The 15396-nt window shown below is 42.5% G+C and overlaps 1 protein-coding gene across 4 annotated transcripts in view; it reads right to left on the bottom strand.

Annotated features, from left to right (window-relative positions):
- The window catches only part of NECTIN3 (nectin cell adhesion molecule 3), a 145599-nt gene extending 135043 nt beyond the window's left edge, over window positions 1-10556 (bottom strand). For 2 of the 4 annotated variants that reach the window (XR_009731020.1, XM_061389164.1), the window contains exon 1: window positions 10181-10411. Coding sequence is in view for 3 of the 4 variants with exons in the window: in XM_061389164.1 (XP_061245148.1) it covers window positions 10181-10340 (160 nt within the window). In the remaining variant the exon portion in view is untranslated. Of the gene's footprint in view, window positions 1-10180 lie in introns of all 4 variants that reach the window. The other 2 variants (XM_061389289.1, XM_061389371.1) reach the window with 2 other exon arrangements.
- Between the last annotated feature and the right edge of the window lie 4840 nt (window positions 10557-15396).

Here is a 15396-nt window from a genome sequence, read left to right as displayed (position 1 = left end):
GTATATTAAATAAATAAACTCCTCCCTTATCTTGGAAAATAGCAATAGAAAAAACTGTCAGGGTAGGAATAAATATCAAGTATACAAACCTCTTTAAGAATACATTCCCTATAGTGTGTTCTGTACAACAAAGCTTCTGCAGCAAAAACAGACTGTTTAATTAACTGCAGAAAAGGATATTTTACTGAAGAATTTCTTAAGCCATTAATAAACTAATGCACACAGTGATTTTCCATGAGGGAGGAGGTTACATGATTAGTTTTTCCCATTCCCAAATATATTCAACCATGGCACTTTTTTCCAGAAACTAGGGTTCTATTAAACACTTTGGAAAACATTGCTCTAAAAGCATGAAAAGATGAACAGAATTTGCTCCAGGGACTCAGGATTTGAAAGACAGCTAGGATCAGATAGGAAATGAAGTCAATTCACAGAAGTTTTTGTAGCTATTTATTATAGCTATTATTGTTTTATTATCTTATTTCAACATGGAAGATGAAATCATAAGCTAAGTATTCTCTTGATACCCTTTTGTTGTATAGCAAATTTGGTCAATTCTAAAACAGGGAAAAAAGCAAATGTTTGGGAGCAGAAGTTGCTCCCCAATAATGTCTCTGGCACAGGATTATTGTGAGCTGAAAACAACCAAGGACCAAAAGACAGAAAGAAATTTTGACCTTCCCCCTAATTGCCTAAAAAGTTTTTTTAGATAAAGGGCCTGTCACTGAGCTATGGCCAGTTATCTGTAAAAAGTAAAGGCAAAGTGTAGTGGGGAACCTCTGCATGGCCTAGAGATCAGAGTCCTCTCTCTGTTCCCATTGTGTCTACAAGGCCCAGCAAACATTTGTTTTACATCTTTATGTGAGTTGCCTTTCTCCCCTTTGAAGTCCCAAATCACTACCTCCAGTACCCTGTTTTGTCTGTAGCCAAAGTTGGTATTTAATGTGAGGGTTAGGCTGTTTCCTGGAAGGGCTTCCCCAGTGGCTCAGCCAGTAAACAATCCGCCTGCAATGTAGGAGACCTGGGTTGGGAAGATACCCTGGAGAAGGGAACTGCTACCCCTTCGAGTATTCTTGCCTGGAGAATTCCATGAACTATAGAGTCCATGGCACCCCAAAGAGTCAGACTCGACTGAGCGACTTTCATTTAAGCAGTTTCCTGAGTCTCTTCCATGTATACATGGCATCAAACTTCTGTTTTATTTTCTCCTTTTAATCTGTCTCATGTGAATGTAATTCAGACCACACAGGAGAAACTAGAAGGGCAGAGAAAAATTTCTCCCTCCCTGACATGTTAAAAATCTATAAGCTTAAAAAATAACTGTGTTTATTCTGTAATAGGTGCTAGGATGCATACAGTGAAGCTTGAGGCAAAGTCTTTACTGCAAAGAACACACATCATAGAACAACTCACAATTACATTACTAAATAATGAGTAACAAGAGTAACTACTTTAGAAAGAAAAAAGCTCACTGTATGAAAGAAGTGGTGAAGAAAGTACTCATGGAGAAAATTAATTTCAAACTGGGAGCTCCAGAATTGGACTAGATAAGAAGGAAGAGTAATATCATTTTAGGCCTTCTGAGTAAGTACCAGAGAAGGGTATAACCTACTTTGGAGACCACATATAGTTTAGACCTGCACTGTCCAATATGGTAATTGCCAGCCACACCTGACTTCTGAATACATGAAATACAGCTTATCCAAACAACAATCTGTAAGGGTATAGTACACATCAGATTTCAAAGACTTACTACAAAAGGAAAAAAAAAGTAAAATATCTCAATTTTTAAATATCAACTGCATGCTAAATAACATTTTGGTTATACTGTGTTAAATAAAATATATTAATTTCACATGTTCTTTTCATTATTCTTTTAATGGGGCATTAGGATAACTTAAAACTATGTATATAGTTCACAGATCTCTATTGGGACACTGATGGGTTAGACTAAATTTTATTTTGTGGTTAAGCTCTTGCTATAAAGAAATCTGAGTACCCACTGCATACTTGGCATATAAGATACAACAGTAAACAAAATAATGACCACATCTGGTCAAATCAAATATAAAAATGCTATAATAAATAGTATTCATCAAAGGAAGAAACAATCAACTGAATATGTCTCTTAAACTACAAATGCCCCAATCACCAGGCTCCACTCTCCACCCCCTTGCAAAATTCCTGATCCAGTTAGTCCACAGTGGGGTCTGGGATGTTGTTTTGAAAAAGATTTCCTAGTAACTAGTATTTGAACCTATCAACACACTGTACTTTGGCTGACCCTGGGTAGCTGAGAATAGTGATTTATAGATATACCCTCCTCCTTTTCAAAAGTTTTACTTCTGAAGAAATCTAACAGCTTAAAGTAAAGCGCCTCTACTGATATAACAGCCAACCTATTAAAAAAAAAAAAAAACTGTTAAACTATTAACTTCCTATTAAAGGAAACCACAAAAAGTAAAAAAAAAGACAATATTATAACCTCTCCTATCTATAGAGTCACAAGTATAATTAAATATCTCACAGCTACAAAATAATCAACAGAAATGCTGTCAATTCTTTGCCATTTAAACCAGTTATGAGCTGGTTTGTTCTTACATCAGTTCAGTTCAGTCGCTCAGTCATGTCCAACTCTTTGCAACCCCATGAATCGCAGCACACAAGGCCTCCCTGTCCATCACCAGGCCTCCCGGAGTTCATTCAAACTCACGTCCATCGAGTCAGTGATGCCATCCAGCCATCTCATCCTCTGTCGTCCCCTTTTCTTCCTGCCCCCAATCCTTCCCAGCATCAGAGTCTTTTCCAATGAGTTAACTCTTCGCATGAGGTGGCCAAAGTACTGGAGTTTCCAGCTTTAGCATCATTCCTTCCAAAGAACACCCAGGACTGATCTCCTTTAGAATGGACTGGTTGGATCCCCCTGCAGTCCAAGGGACTCTCAAGAGTCTTCTCCAACACCACAGTTCAAAAGCATCAATTCTTTGGTGCTCAGCTTTCTTCACAGTCTAACTCTCACATCCAAACATGACCACTGGAAAAACCATAGCCTTGACTAAATGGACCTTTGTTGGCAAAGTAATGTCTCTGCTTTTGAATATGCTATCTAGGTTGGTCATAACTTTTCTTCCAAAGAGTAAGTATCTTTTAATTTCATGGCTGCAGTCACCATCTTCAGTGATTTTGGAGCCCAAAAAAATAAAATCTGACACTGTTTCCACTGTTTCCCCATCTATTTCCCATGAAGTGATGAGACCGGATGCCATGATCTTCATTTCCTGAATGTTGAGCTTTAAGCCAACTTTTTCACTCTCCACTTTCACTTTCATCAAGAGGCTTTTGAGTTCCTCTTCACTTTCTGCCATAAGGGTGGTGTCATCTGCACATTTGAGGTTATTGATATTTCTCCCGGCAATCTTAATTTCAGCTTGTGTTTCTTCCAGTCCAGCGTTTCTCATGATGTACTCTGCATAGAAGTTAAATAAGCAGGGTGACAATATACAGCCTTGATGTACTCCTTTTCTATTTGGAACCAGTCTGTTGTTCCATGTCCAGTTCTAACTGTTGCTTCCTGACCTACATACAGGTTTCTCAAGAGGCAGGTCAGGTGGTCTGGTATTCCCGTCTCTTTCAGAATTCTCCACAGTTTATTGTGATCCACACAGTCAAAGGCTTTGGCATAGTCAAGAAAGCAGAAATAGATGTTTTTCTGGAACTCTCTTGCTTTTTTGATGATCCAGCAGATGTTGGCAATTTAATCTCTGGTTCCCCTGCCTTTTCTAAAACCAGCTTGAACATCTGAAGTTCACAATTCATGTATTGCTGAAGCCTGGTTTGGAGAATTTTGAGCATTACTTTACTAGTGTGTGAGATGAGTGCAATTGTGTGATAGTTTGAACATTCTTTGGCACTGCCTTTCTTTGGGATGTTCTTACATACCATATCTCAAATTCCAGTTTATTACTCCACAATACTACATGGTACTTCTTTCCTACTGATCTTAATTAGCAGAATGAATATTGGGCAATTAACAGGGCTGCAAGTAAAATAATCTCCCTGGATGCAATATTAAAGAAAACATGTAAAACTCACAATATAAGTATGCAATACAATATCGTTTCTGAAACAGCTATAATACCTGCTGCTGCTGCTAAGTCACTTCAGTCGTGTCCAACTCTGTGCGGCCTCATAGACGGCAGCCTGCCAGGCTCCCCCATCCCTGGGATTCTCCAGGCAAGAACACTGGAGTGGGTTGCCATTTTCTTGTCCATATAATACCTGCAGTATAGCTGTATCTAGACTTACAGGAGGCAGCCATCACTAAAATTTTAAATTAATGACCTATGCTGTAATAAGTGAACCATTTAGGAAAAAACCTAAAAGTCACCCTTGATAAAGATTCACAACAAATTTTATTTACATAAATAATTAATCTATGTCAGAGCCTAAAACAGAAAATCATAAGTTTTATAAACTCAAGAAAGGATACGGGTTCAAGATAATTTTAGATAAAAATATAAAAGGTAACCAAAAGTATGACATTAATGGTGCTGAGATTTTTGGATCTGAGTTTCTGACACACTCATTACTTACTTAAAGGTTCTTTGAATTTAGCCTATATTTACATATTAATAGCCATTATTAGGGCTTCCCTGATAGCTTTAATGCAGGAGTACGCCTGTAATGCAGGAGACCCCAGTTCGGTTGGGAAGATCCACTGGAGAAAGAATAGGCTACCCACTCCAGTATTCTTGGGCTTCCCTTGTGGCTCAGCTGGTAAAGAATCCACCTACAGTGTGAACCTGGGTTCGATCCTTGGGCTGGGAAGATCCCCTGGAGAAGGGAAAGGCTACCTACTCCAGTACTCTCGCCTGGAGAATTCCATGGACTATATGGTTCATGGGGTTGCAAAGAGTAGGACACAACTGAGAGACTTTCACTTCACTTTGGCTATTATTAATTAAATGCCACATCTTTCACAAATCATGTATTCAGTATTGCCAATTTTATGAGGACTTTAATAGAGTATAGAATATGCCATAGGAGTAAGTTATTTACTCACTAATTTTTTAAGGGCTAAGCAACAGAATACCAAAATACTCCTTTTTAACAAGCATATCACAGCCAGCTTCACTTCAATCATTTTGAAATAACAGGCAATAAGCCATAAGTTTTGTTCCTTAACTATACACATGCAAAATGTACCTCAGCGTTGCTGAATCATATATATATATATATATATATTTTCTTACACACACATATATATATGCATAAGTGACATAAACAAGGTAAAACAGTAAATACACCCATACCCACAAATATATTATTGACCAGCTTTTCCCAATTCCTACTTTGGACACTATAGCTAAATGCAAAATTTGCTCTTTTTTGCTTCCTTTTAAATTTGGGTCACTTTGCCATTATATACGTCTTAGAAGCAGGAAGATTGATACGGGCAATATATATAATAGGCTCCAACCTGATACCACCAGTAACTTGCTAAAGTAGAAATGAAATTATGACTCCATCTTCAACTGCACATTTTCGACTCTACACTTTTCAATATAACCACTAACATTCTAAGTGACCATACAGAACCGCCAAGTCCTAAAACACATTCTACATCATTATGGGACCATCCAACTAGATTCCATACAATTACACAACTGGGTTAATTTCATTACATCCTAACATTCTGAAAACTGGTCTGTATACTTATCTGAGGTAAATTTAACAAACACTTCAAGAGCACTGACTGGGCTATACACTCAAAATAAAGATGAAAGTATAAAAAAAGCAATCAAGTTGAAAACCCAGTTATTCAAGTCATCAGGGTAAAATTTAAGAATGACAAATACCATGTTGGTTGGTCTTTGTTGTTTAGTAGCTAAGTTGTGTCCAGCTCTTTTGCCACCCCGTGGACTATAGCCCACCAGGCTCCTCTGTTCATGGGATTTCCCAGGCAAGAATACTGACGTGGGTTGCCATTTACTACTTCTCTAGGGGATCTTCCCAACCCAGGGATCGAACTCACGTCTCCTGAATTGTCAGGCAGATTAGATTCTTCACCACTGAGCCTCCAAGGAAGCCGCTAATAATAGTATGAAATAACATAAATGCTAAAATTTGAATGTATATTCCATGCATTCTGCTATTTTATTTTCTTTCACTTAATCCTCACAAGAACTCTATAAGCAAGTTGATATCACCCTTTTTTGAAAAGACGAGAAAACTTAAGTTTACTGAGGTTAAATAACTTACCAATGATTCACACAGCTGTAAGTGACAATCTTTTTTCAGATTCAAACTGCCTATTTAGTATCTTAACCATAAAGTGCAAAGAGCAAACTTATACCACCTACCATAATGACCTATCTCAATAAGAAAATCTAACTCAACTGATTTTTTCTTAGGTAACTTTTTTTTTCTCAGTTTACACTAGTATCTCTACATAGTTGGTTAGGTATTCCTCTTCTGGGTAATCGACAGTACCTCATGCACAAATCTGTCATAAACACCAAGCTGTCCTATATGAAAGTCACTCAGTTGTGTCTGACTCTTTGTGACCCCATGGGCTGTAGCCTGCCAGGTTCCTCTGCCCGTGGATTTCTCCAGGGAAGGATACTGGAGTGGGTAGCAGTTCCCTTCTCCAGGGGATCTTCCCAATCCAGGGATCGAACCCAGGTCTTCTGCACTGCAGGTGGATTCTTTACCATCTGAGCCATAAGGGAAGCCCTACAACCATCTGTTTACATTACGTCTATTATAGTGCTGTAAGCTCCTTGAAGCCAGGACTCTGCCTTATTCAATGTCCTCTAGTGTCTAACAAGTGCCATGAATAAAGAAATTTCTGAAAGTGCTGTTAAATGTTCCATCATCATAATAGATTTTTTCCTTCTATAACCTTCTAAATATCCATTTAAGATAAAACCTTGTTGAAAATGGGAAGAGCTGGAACTTAGGTCAATAGTCTATCTTCTCTCTCATCAATACCATATCCCTGCTAATATTCTCTGTCCCTCAAGAAAAATACGGGAAGGGAAACTAAGATAAATCTCATCACATGTGAATTGATCATTGGCATCATAAAGAAATATGGACTTCCAGATTTAAATAAATGATGTTTATCAAGTCAGAAAACGTTGAAAATCTAGTCCTCTTAACCTTTACACCTATGCTTTATCAAGCTTAACACACATACATATACACACACAAACTAACTTCGATGAGTGAGAATTTCAGTTCTTCAACTAGGACAGATAATGTACACCCTTCAAAGGAGCAAATCTGATTAATTTTTCATAGTTTTCAGAATATCATGTCTACTAGTTTGAATATGAGGGGTTTTTTATAGCAGTAAAATTAGCATGACATAGAAATGATATTATGGTAATAGAGGATACTCCAAGAGTTTAGCATAGTTAAGGCCATGCTATATGTAACCAGAATATCAAAAATAGCAGCAAAAAGAAAAAAATAATCTGTATGTGGTAAAAATAAGCAAAGCATTCTAATTAATAAATCATCATATAGTCATCTCTTTAAAGCCTAAACATCTTATTTCTAACACCTTCCAAAGCACTGTAACTCAACTACACTTCAATAAAATTTTATAAATAAATAAAACTAAACTCAATCATCAGTACATGCCAAAACTTGTAAGTAGTACTATGAATGTTAGATCAATGCACAGGTTACAAGAAGAAATTTCCATTTCCATACTTACTGCTGCTGCTACTGCTAAGTCACTTCAGTCTTGTCCGACTCTGTGTGACCCCACAGACGGCAGCCCATCAGGCTCCCCCATCCCTGGGATTCTCCAGGCAAGAACACTAGAGTGGGTTGCCATTTCCTTCTCCAATGCATGAAAGTGAAAAGTGAAAGGGAAGTCGCTCAGTCGTGTAGGACTCTTAGCGACCCCATGAACTGCAGCCCACCAGACTCCTCCGTCCGATTTTCCAGGCAAGAGTACTGGAGTGGGGTGCCATTGCCTTCTCTCCATACTTACTAAGTATCCATAAATCAGGACAACTGTGCCCTATTCAAAGACTTTATTCTAAAATAAAGGTTGACAGAAAAAAACTTGTAATAAGGGTTCACAAATTAGGGTGTTATAACACTATAAGCCAAAAAAAGGAAGCTCTTTAAATGAGCAGTGCACAGTAATACAAAGCTAGTGTTTGTCTCTACAACTACAAGCAGAGATGACTCTTAAAAACTTCAATGTACACCTCTCTAAATCACAGTCCATTTGCCTATACTACTTGAATTTTCAGGACTCTAAAATATCAAGCACATTATTAAGGAGATTTTTTTAAAATTCTTTTCTTCTTTCATGTGAATTCCAAAGTGTTTCCTCAAAAAGTAAATGACACTTTACTTTCACAACAACTATGAAATTATTACCCCAATTTAATTTTCCTTGTATTACCTGTACATATTACCTTGCTTCAGTCTTCTATGGGGCTTTGCTTAGCTAGATAAACCTTTACTGGAGGTACAAACATTTTTAGTCTTTAACACAATCTATATCAGAATAGTAAACTGTTAACATCCCCCTCCCATTTTCCTCCCACCATATTCCACAATACTCCTTAATGCAAAAGAACAGTACACAAAATTCAATCCAGAATCTTGCATCAATATAAAGAAGTAACAGCATTAAGAATTGTGTCCTGAAACCAAACACCTGGGGTGTGGGACTACAGAAACAACATAGATTAGATAACATGCCATTTATCATACTATACTCTGTAAATCAGAAACTGTCATTGCAGTGCTTTAAACGTGACAGTGATTTGGTAGTGGAAATTCTCAGCCTATAAGGGGCACTCAATCTCTTGAAAACTTTGCCTTCCTCATAACCAGCTACCCCGACATACCTAAACGGTACAGGGGTATATAGGATTCTCTTCTAAATCACACCATCCAAGAAAACCGCACACATCTTTTCTTGTAGTAAATACTGCTAAACTTCCTGGTTTCTTTTAAGATTTCATTAAATGCGGACACCCAAGAGCAGATTTATGTACCAGAAAAATGTCTCAGGTAAAACATGCATTGAGCAAAGCCTAAGTTTTCCTCTCCACTTTCCTGCTAAGTGGGAGTCACTGAATGAATAACGTCCTGCTGTGTTCCGGTATCACCAAAAGACAGAGCTAGTCCCCAGAGCTAGACCGGTGGCCTTAGTCTCCCAAATCGCCGCCTTCCATCAAGGATCACTTAAGTCCACGTCTCTCGCACGAAACGGAGATATTTATTTAACGATACTCTTTAACAAGTAGGCTTCTAGTCTCTGATGCCTAGGAAGTGAACTTACAATGAGACCACCTCCCAAGTGTGACAAAACTGTAACAGAACATGTGGGAAGAACGGCAGGAAGAGGCGCGGGGCTTATTTTGACCAGAACAGCCGGGGCACGGCCAATGCAGTCAGGTATTTTACACATAAATCAAAGTCCTGAAGACAAATTGGCTCAGCTAAAATAAACATGGACAGTGAGACAGACGTCCCACAAACTGGAAGGCAGCGACAAGGCTCAGTGCAAAGCGATCCAGAGGCTGCCAGGGCAGAAAGAGGCCGGAGGATCGAAGAAAACTGTAGGGGATGCTGCAGGGTGGGCTAACACGGTGCCTTCTCCAGGGTGGAAGGAGAAGCGGGGTGGGAACCCAAAGGCTTCATTCCGACGTCGGTTGTTGTGTTCCTAAAGGTACCTAGGCTCACAGCTCAAGTTACACCCGGGAAAAAATGAGGCGGCAAACGACCATCCCATCACCTTAGCGCCAGCACAGAAGTCCGTGCTCTCGGCTTCCTCCGCGAATGAGCGAGCAAGTAACGGTCCCGACAGCAAACACCGAAGGACCCCTGCAGCACCGAGCACTCGGCGTCCGGACCGAGAACATCGTAGCCAAACCCCGACCCGCAGCGTGGCGAGCCGCGCGGCCGCGGGGGAGGGGAGCGGGCAGTCGGCGCCTCACTCGCCAGCCCCGGCCCTTCCCCGGCCTCGCCCAGGGCGCGGCGAAAAGTTTCCAGCCAAAGTCCACGGCACCCGCTCACGCAGCCAACCGCCGAACACAACCGCCCTCCGCACGAGAGAACGGCCCGCGCCGGCCCGGCCGCGGCACAGGGACACTCGGTCGCGCCTCCCCTCAGCCCGCGCCAACAGCCGAGGTTCACCTACCACAGAGCCAGGAGAAGAACAGCAGCGGAAAAAGCAGCAGCAGCAGCGGCGGTGGCGTCGGGGGCGGCAGCAGGAGCCCGGCCCCGGGGGGAGAAGCGGAGGAAAGTTGTGCTTTGCCGCCTCCGGGACACAGTGGAGCCGGCCCCGGGGTCCGCGCCATCCCCCACCCTCCCCCCGGCCCGCTTGCTCTCCCGCCGCCCGGCTCCCCCGGCCCCGGCGCCTCCGGCTCTGGGCGGCGGCGGCGGCAGTGGCCGCGGCGGAAGGTCCGGTGCGCGCGTCCCTAACTCCCAGTTCTTGAGCCGTCGCCGCAGGCTGACACTCAGTCGAGCGCTCGCGGCTGCTTCGACTCCGCCGTCGCCGACGCCACTGCCGAGGCTGAGGCGGGAGCCGCCCGCCACCACCGCCGCCGCCACTCCCCTCCCCCCCCCACCCCGGCACCCGCCCACTTCGAACTCCTGGGAACTCGGAACGCACCACCCCGCCCCGCGCGGGAGGGGGAGAGGAAGCTGGACCCTCAGAGCAGGAGCAGGGATTCGCCCGCCCAACCCGCGCAACTCGCGCTCCCGTCTGATCCCAAAGTGCGAGCCGCGACTCCTCCCACCCCGCCCTCCTACACTCGCTCCTCCCCTTTCAAAAAAAAAAAAAACCCCAAATCTCTTTTCTCCTCTATGATAACGGGGTTTCTCCCAAAGCAAGGCTTTAAAGAGGACAGGAAAATCTGGAATAGGTTAGTAGGCCCCGCCCCTCGCGTTCCTGCCTTGCCCCCCCTTCCCAGCCTTTCCAATGGTCTCGCCCACTCCGCCCTTCGCGGGTCCACCGCGGCCCTAGCGCGGATAGAGGCGGAGGGCGGTGGGACGGTCGTGCTCGCAGCTCAGCTAGCCTGGGCGGCTTTCTCCCTCTGGCGGGGACCTGGAGGAGAGAGGGGGTGGGGAGAGGAAGGCACGATGGGGCTGCCCTTCCGTTGCCCCGGCTAAAGGTTCCTGTCTGGGAAGCTGGACGTATTCTGCGGGACTAGTCATCTCCTTCCTCGCCGGGGCCTGGAAGGAGAGACTTTCTCCCTCCTGCTTCCCGGGACAGCTGAGCTCTCCGAATCCCTCCTTTCTTCCCAGCCCCACTTCCTCCTTAGCCCGCCGAGGCACGTTTGCACAGGCGTTTTTCTTGCCCATTTCTCTCGGAGGGCAGTTTGGTGAAAGGGTCAACGGAGCCAGGCAAGGAGAGGAGCCCCAGGACTTTTCTCGCTCTCGTTTCTCTGGCCGCCCGGCTGTCCGCTGTCCTCGCCGGGCGACTGGCAACAGGAGGCCGTGAATTTCCCTGATCGGAGCGCCTGTAGTGCGGTGCTGTTTTTCTTTGGTTTTGTTTCATTTGCATGTTCGCACATGTGATTTTATTTTCGTTGCCTGTTTTCCTATGAACTGATCGCCGGACAGTGACCTCGGGAAATATTAAATATTTGCCCGTAAAAGGAGCGTCTGTGATCCTCCGCGACCCTCCTTCATCCCGGTGGTTGCGCACCCTGCCCTCTTCATTTGCCCGCCACTCACTGCCCTGGTGGCTTAACCTTGGAGCCACGGCCACTGGCGGTTCTGCGGGGATGGTGGACAGTTTCCCCTATCCCGAGGGGGGCTGGAGGCGGAGGACACACATCCTCAATCCTGACACCATTAATTTTATGTTGGCCCTGCCATCGCCACCGGATAGCCACATATGTGCTGCAATAAGAATAAAGTTAAAAAAGGATTTGGCCGCCTGTCGCAGCTAAACTAATGATTATCTCTCGCCAAGATCACGCTGTCCTCCGCGTTCAGTCACTAGGGCTCCCCGACCTCCACCTACTGACTTAACGTTTTACTCACCTGCAAGACTACACGCAGTTCTACCCACTGCCCACCGCTCTTTTTTTCTTTCTTAACTTCCGCCTCCCATCCTGTCTTCCAGCGCTCGGTTTAAAGACCTCTTTTCCTCCACCCCCTTTTCTCGCTCCCTCTACATTCCTGTCTGCCTCTGTCGTCCCCTGTAAGCCTGTCTCCTTCAACCACTCCTTTCCATCACCTAGTCTCAGAATGGACTTAAGAATAGACCCTGTCCTGCCTCGGTCCAGGAGATGCCCTGATGATGATCATAACTGACTAAATGTAGCTATTGTGACATTCCTCAGCTGTGCTGACACCACCGTTTCCCTTGAGAAAAAATTCCCCCCTATTTTCACATTCCCTAAACCTAATTTCACAGTTAAATTTAGGCAGAGCCCACTGCGCCATGACTAGCTAATTATGTTTAGATAGCACTTTAACACGTTGTTGATACTCAGTTAAATGTTAAACAGCCAGAATTTTAATTCTGCTAGCCAATTCATTCCCCTAGTCTTTCCCTGATAGTTCCAGTCTCCAGATAAAAAGTAATTTGACCAAGATTTGAAAACATGCCAAAGACTTAATATGGGGGCCATCATGCAATTGCTACAGAGACCATAAGGGATTAGGCGGTTTAGTGCTTCTCAAAGGGATGATACGGAGCTTTAAAGAATATATTTCCTCCGTATTTTGAGAATTGGATTAGTATGCTATGATTATTCTCCTCTGACCTAAAGTGAAGGGAGCATGGAAGACCAGTATTTTATAAATGTAATATAAAATTGAAAAGAGCACCATGCTGGTGTTTTATGTGCATACATGCATTGTGTTTTAATAATAATAATTTGTTTTAATACACCAGCTTCAGCCAGAGATGTCAAAGCAAGAAAGTTTACAATTACTGTTATACCTCCTTGACAGCCAGAGGAACCTAGGCACGAAGTTTGCAAACTCTACAAGCCAGGTGTGGTGGTCTCACCACCAGAATCAAGTTCTTGCCTTCTAGTAGACACCACTGACCTCCAAAGATTCCTTTTAAAAAGTTGAAAACAAGTAGACTAATTCAAACTTCTACTTTCTACATATCCAGTCTCAAATACATTCCTCTCAAATGAAGACATACCCACCTTAAGTTTTCCTGTAGGAAATTATTACCATCTACAGAAAAAGATTTTACATTACATGGTACAACTCACTCTTTTCAAGGACCAGAATTACTGTTATTTTTCTTAAAGCCTTTAACATAAAAATATAACTGGGTTATAACATTTTCAGATGTCTAGCTTTACAGGTAAGTTCACTTTTATTGTTTGAATGGCAAACTGGTTAAAGGAATACTTAATCATAGTTAGTATTGACATCTCTGGTACCACTGAATCCAAAGTATTCATGTATTTTCCAAGAACAAAAAATTATCTGAACAAAAAGCAACATGATTCTAATGCCAACAGTGATTTCATTGTTTTGGATTAAGAGCACTGATGGTATCCATCCCACTTTCTGCCTTAAAGACTGTTGGCCAATTATCAAGGTTCATTAACTCTTAATTAAAGAATGAAGTTTGACAAAGACATCAAAGGCATCTTATGTACAGCTTGGACATTTTACATTTACTCAGATCATCCAAAGAAAAAGTTTGAGGCTAGAATTTCATACCTGACTCTGAAAGAGGAAATATTTTTTTAGTACAGGTAGGCTATTATGTACATACCTCAGCTAGTTCTTTTACCATCAGCAATTTTTTTATAACCTGCTGCATGAAGAAGTATAGCATTTCTCTCAGTGGAAGAGATGAGCACTGCTTTGTGGAATGTTTGAATTGGTACTATATTTGACAGTAAGTTGATGTTACCCAGCTAGAGTCACAGTTGTCTATAGCAGAACTATGCAAATAGTTAAATTGCAAATCCATTAAAAAAAAAAGTCCACCCATTTTTATCAGATACAGCCATTTCCTACTGAAAAGATCTTCAACCATACTGCTTTCTTCTGGGTTTTTACTGTAATTGCACTCTGTCATTAAGATCTTCCATGACCACCCCATATGAAAGAGCTGCCCCCACCTCCAATCCCTATTCCCCCACCACACACACACACACACACACACACACAACTTGCTTTATTATCTCCATTGCACTCACCATCAAACACATTGTATTTTTATATGTTATCTTTTTTCTATTTATTAGAATGACAGTTCCACAAGGGTGGGCATAAACCTATTTATTTTTTCACTGTTGAAACTCAACCACCTTGAAAAATATCTGCCATATAGCTCTCAGATTGGATGATTGAATGATACCTATAGTGACAAGCATACTCAAGTGTATGTCTAATGGCAGACAGACTCAGCAGAAGAATATTAATTTCTTAAGGTCTTGAGTATATGACCATGTTGAGTTTTTCAAGCTGCAAGATGGTTACTTTAAGTGACCATGGCTTACCACTCTTGATTTAATTGCTCTTAGTGCTACTTAGGGCTTCCCTGGTGGCTCAGTGGTAAAGAATCCTCCTGCCAATGCAGGAGACAGGGGTTTAATCCCTGGGTCAGGAAGATCCCCTGGAGAAGGAAATGGCAACCCATTCCAGTATTCCTGCCTGGGAAATCCCATGGACAGAGGAGCCTATAGTCCATGGGGTAGCTATAGAGTCAGACACAATTTAGCGACTAAACAGCAACAGTACTACTTACTAAGCTATCATATCTCCATTCCATATTCACACTTAATACTGGGGCTAGGGTTCTGCAGACATCCATCTCCTTTGCCAGCTGGCTTCTTGATAGATTCTATCAATAGAAGTCACTGGACAGAGGGTAGTAGGTGGGAGCAGGGGAGAAGACATGTATTCCCTTCTGTTTGCTTTCTGCTCCTATCAGCATCACCTCAGTAGTAATGGCCCATCAGCCTGTCATCAGCAGTGGGCTCCAGCCTCCCATTTTTATGCTGTAAGAAATCATCACAACACCTCAGAGTTACCCACAAAAGCAAGGCTATGCCCAGTTCTCAAAGGTCCATGCCCTAGACAATAGGACCTATCCTCTGAGCTTCTTAGTTCTAATAACCCAGAATTCTCCATTTGCTTCCCCAGCCTTAAGGTGGTAATAGTTTCCTACACCACATATCTGAATCACCTCAGTGTCCCCCTTTTTGGTGTGGAGCACCCTTTCGCCCTCTGTGCAACAATACCCTATTATTAAGTTCTATAGGCAACATAATATAGTTTCTGTTCTCCTGACTGAACTTTGGTTGATGTTCAGTTTTTCAGTGACTCTTTCCTCAAACCTTCCCTTATAACAGTTATTTTTCTTTAAATCAAACTGTTTAAAAGTATAGAGCCTACCTACATCAATATGTCAATTAATAT

This window comes from Bos javanicus, chromosome 1 (assembly GCF_032452875.1).
Source record: "Bos javanicus breed banteng chromosome 1, ARS-OSU_banteng_1.0, whole genome shotgun sequence".
Taxonomy (NCBI): domain Eukaryota; kingdom Metazoa; phylum Chordata; class Mammalia; order Artiodactyla; family Bovidae; genus Bos; species Bos javanicus.
This window is presented reverse-complemented; position numbering and strand designations above follow the sequence as displayed.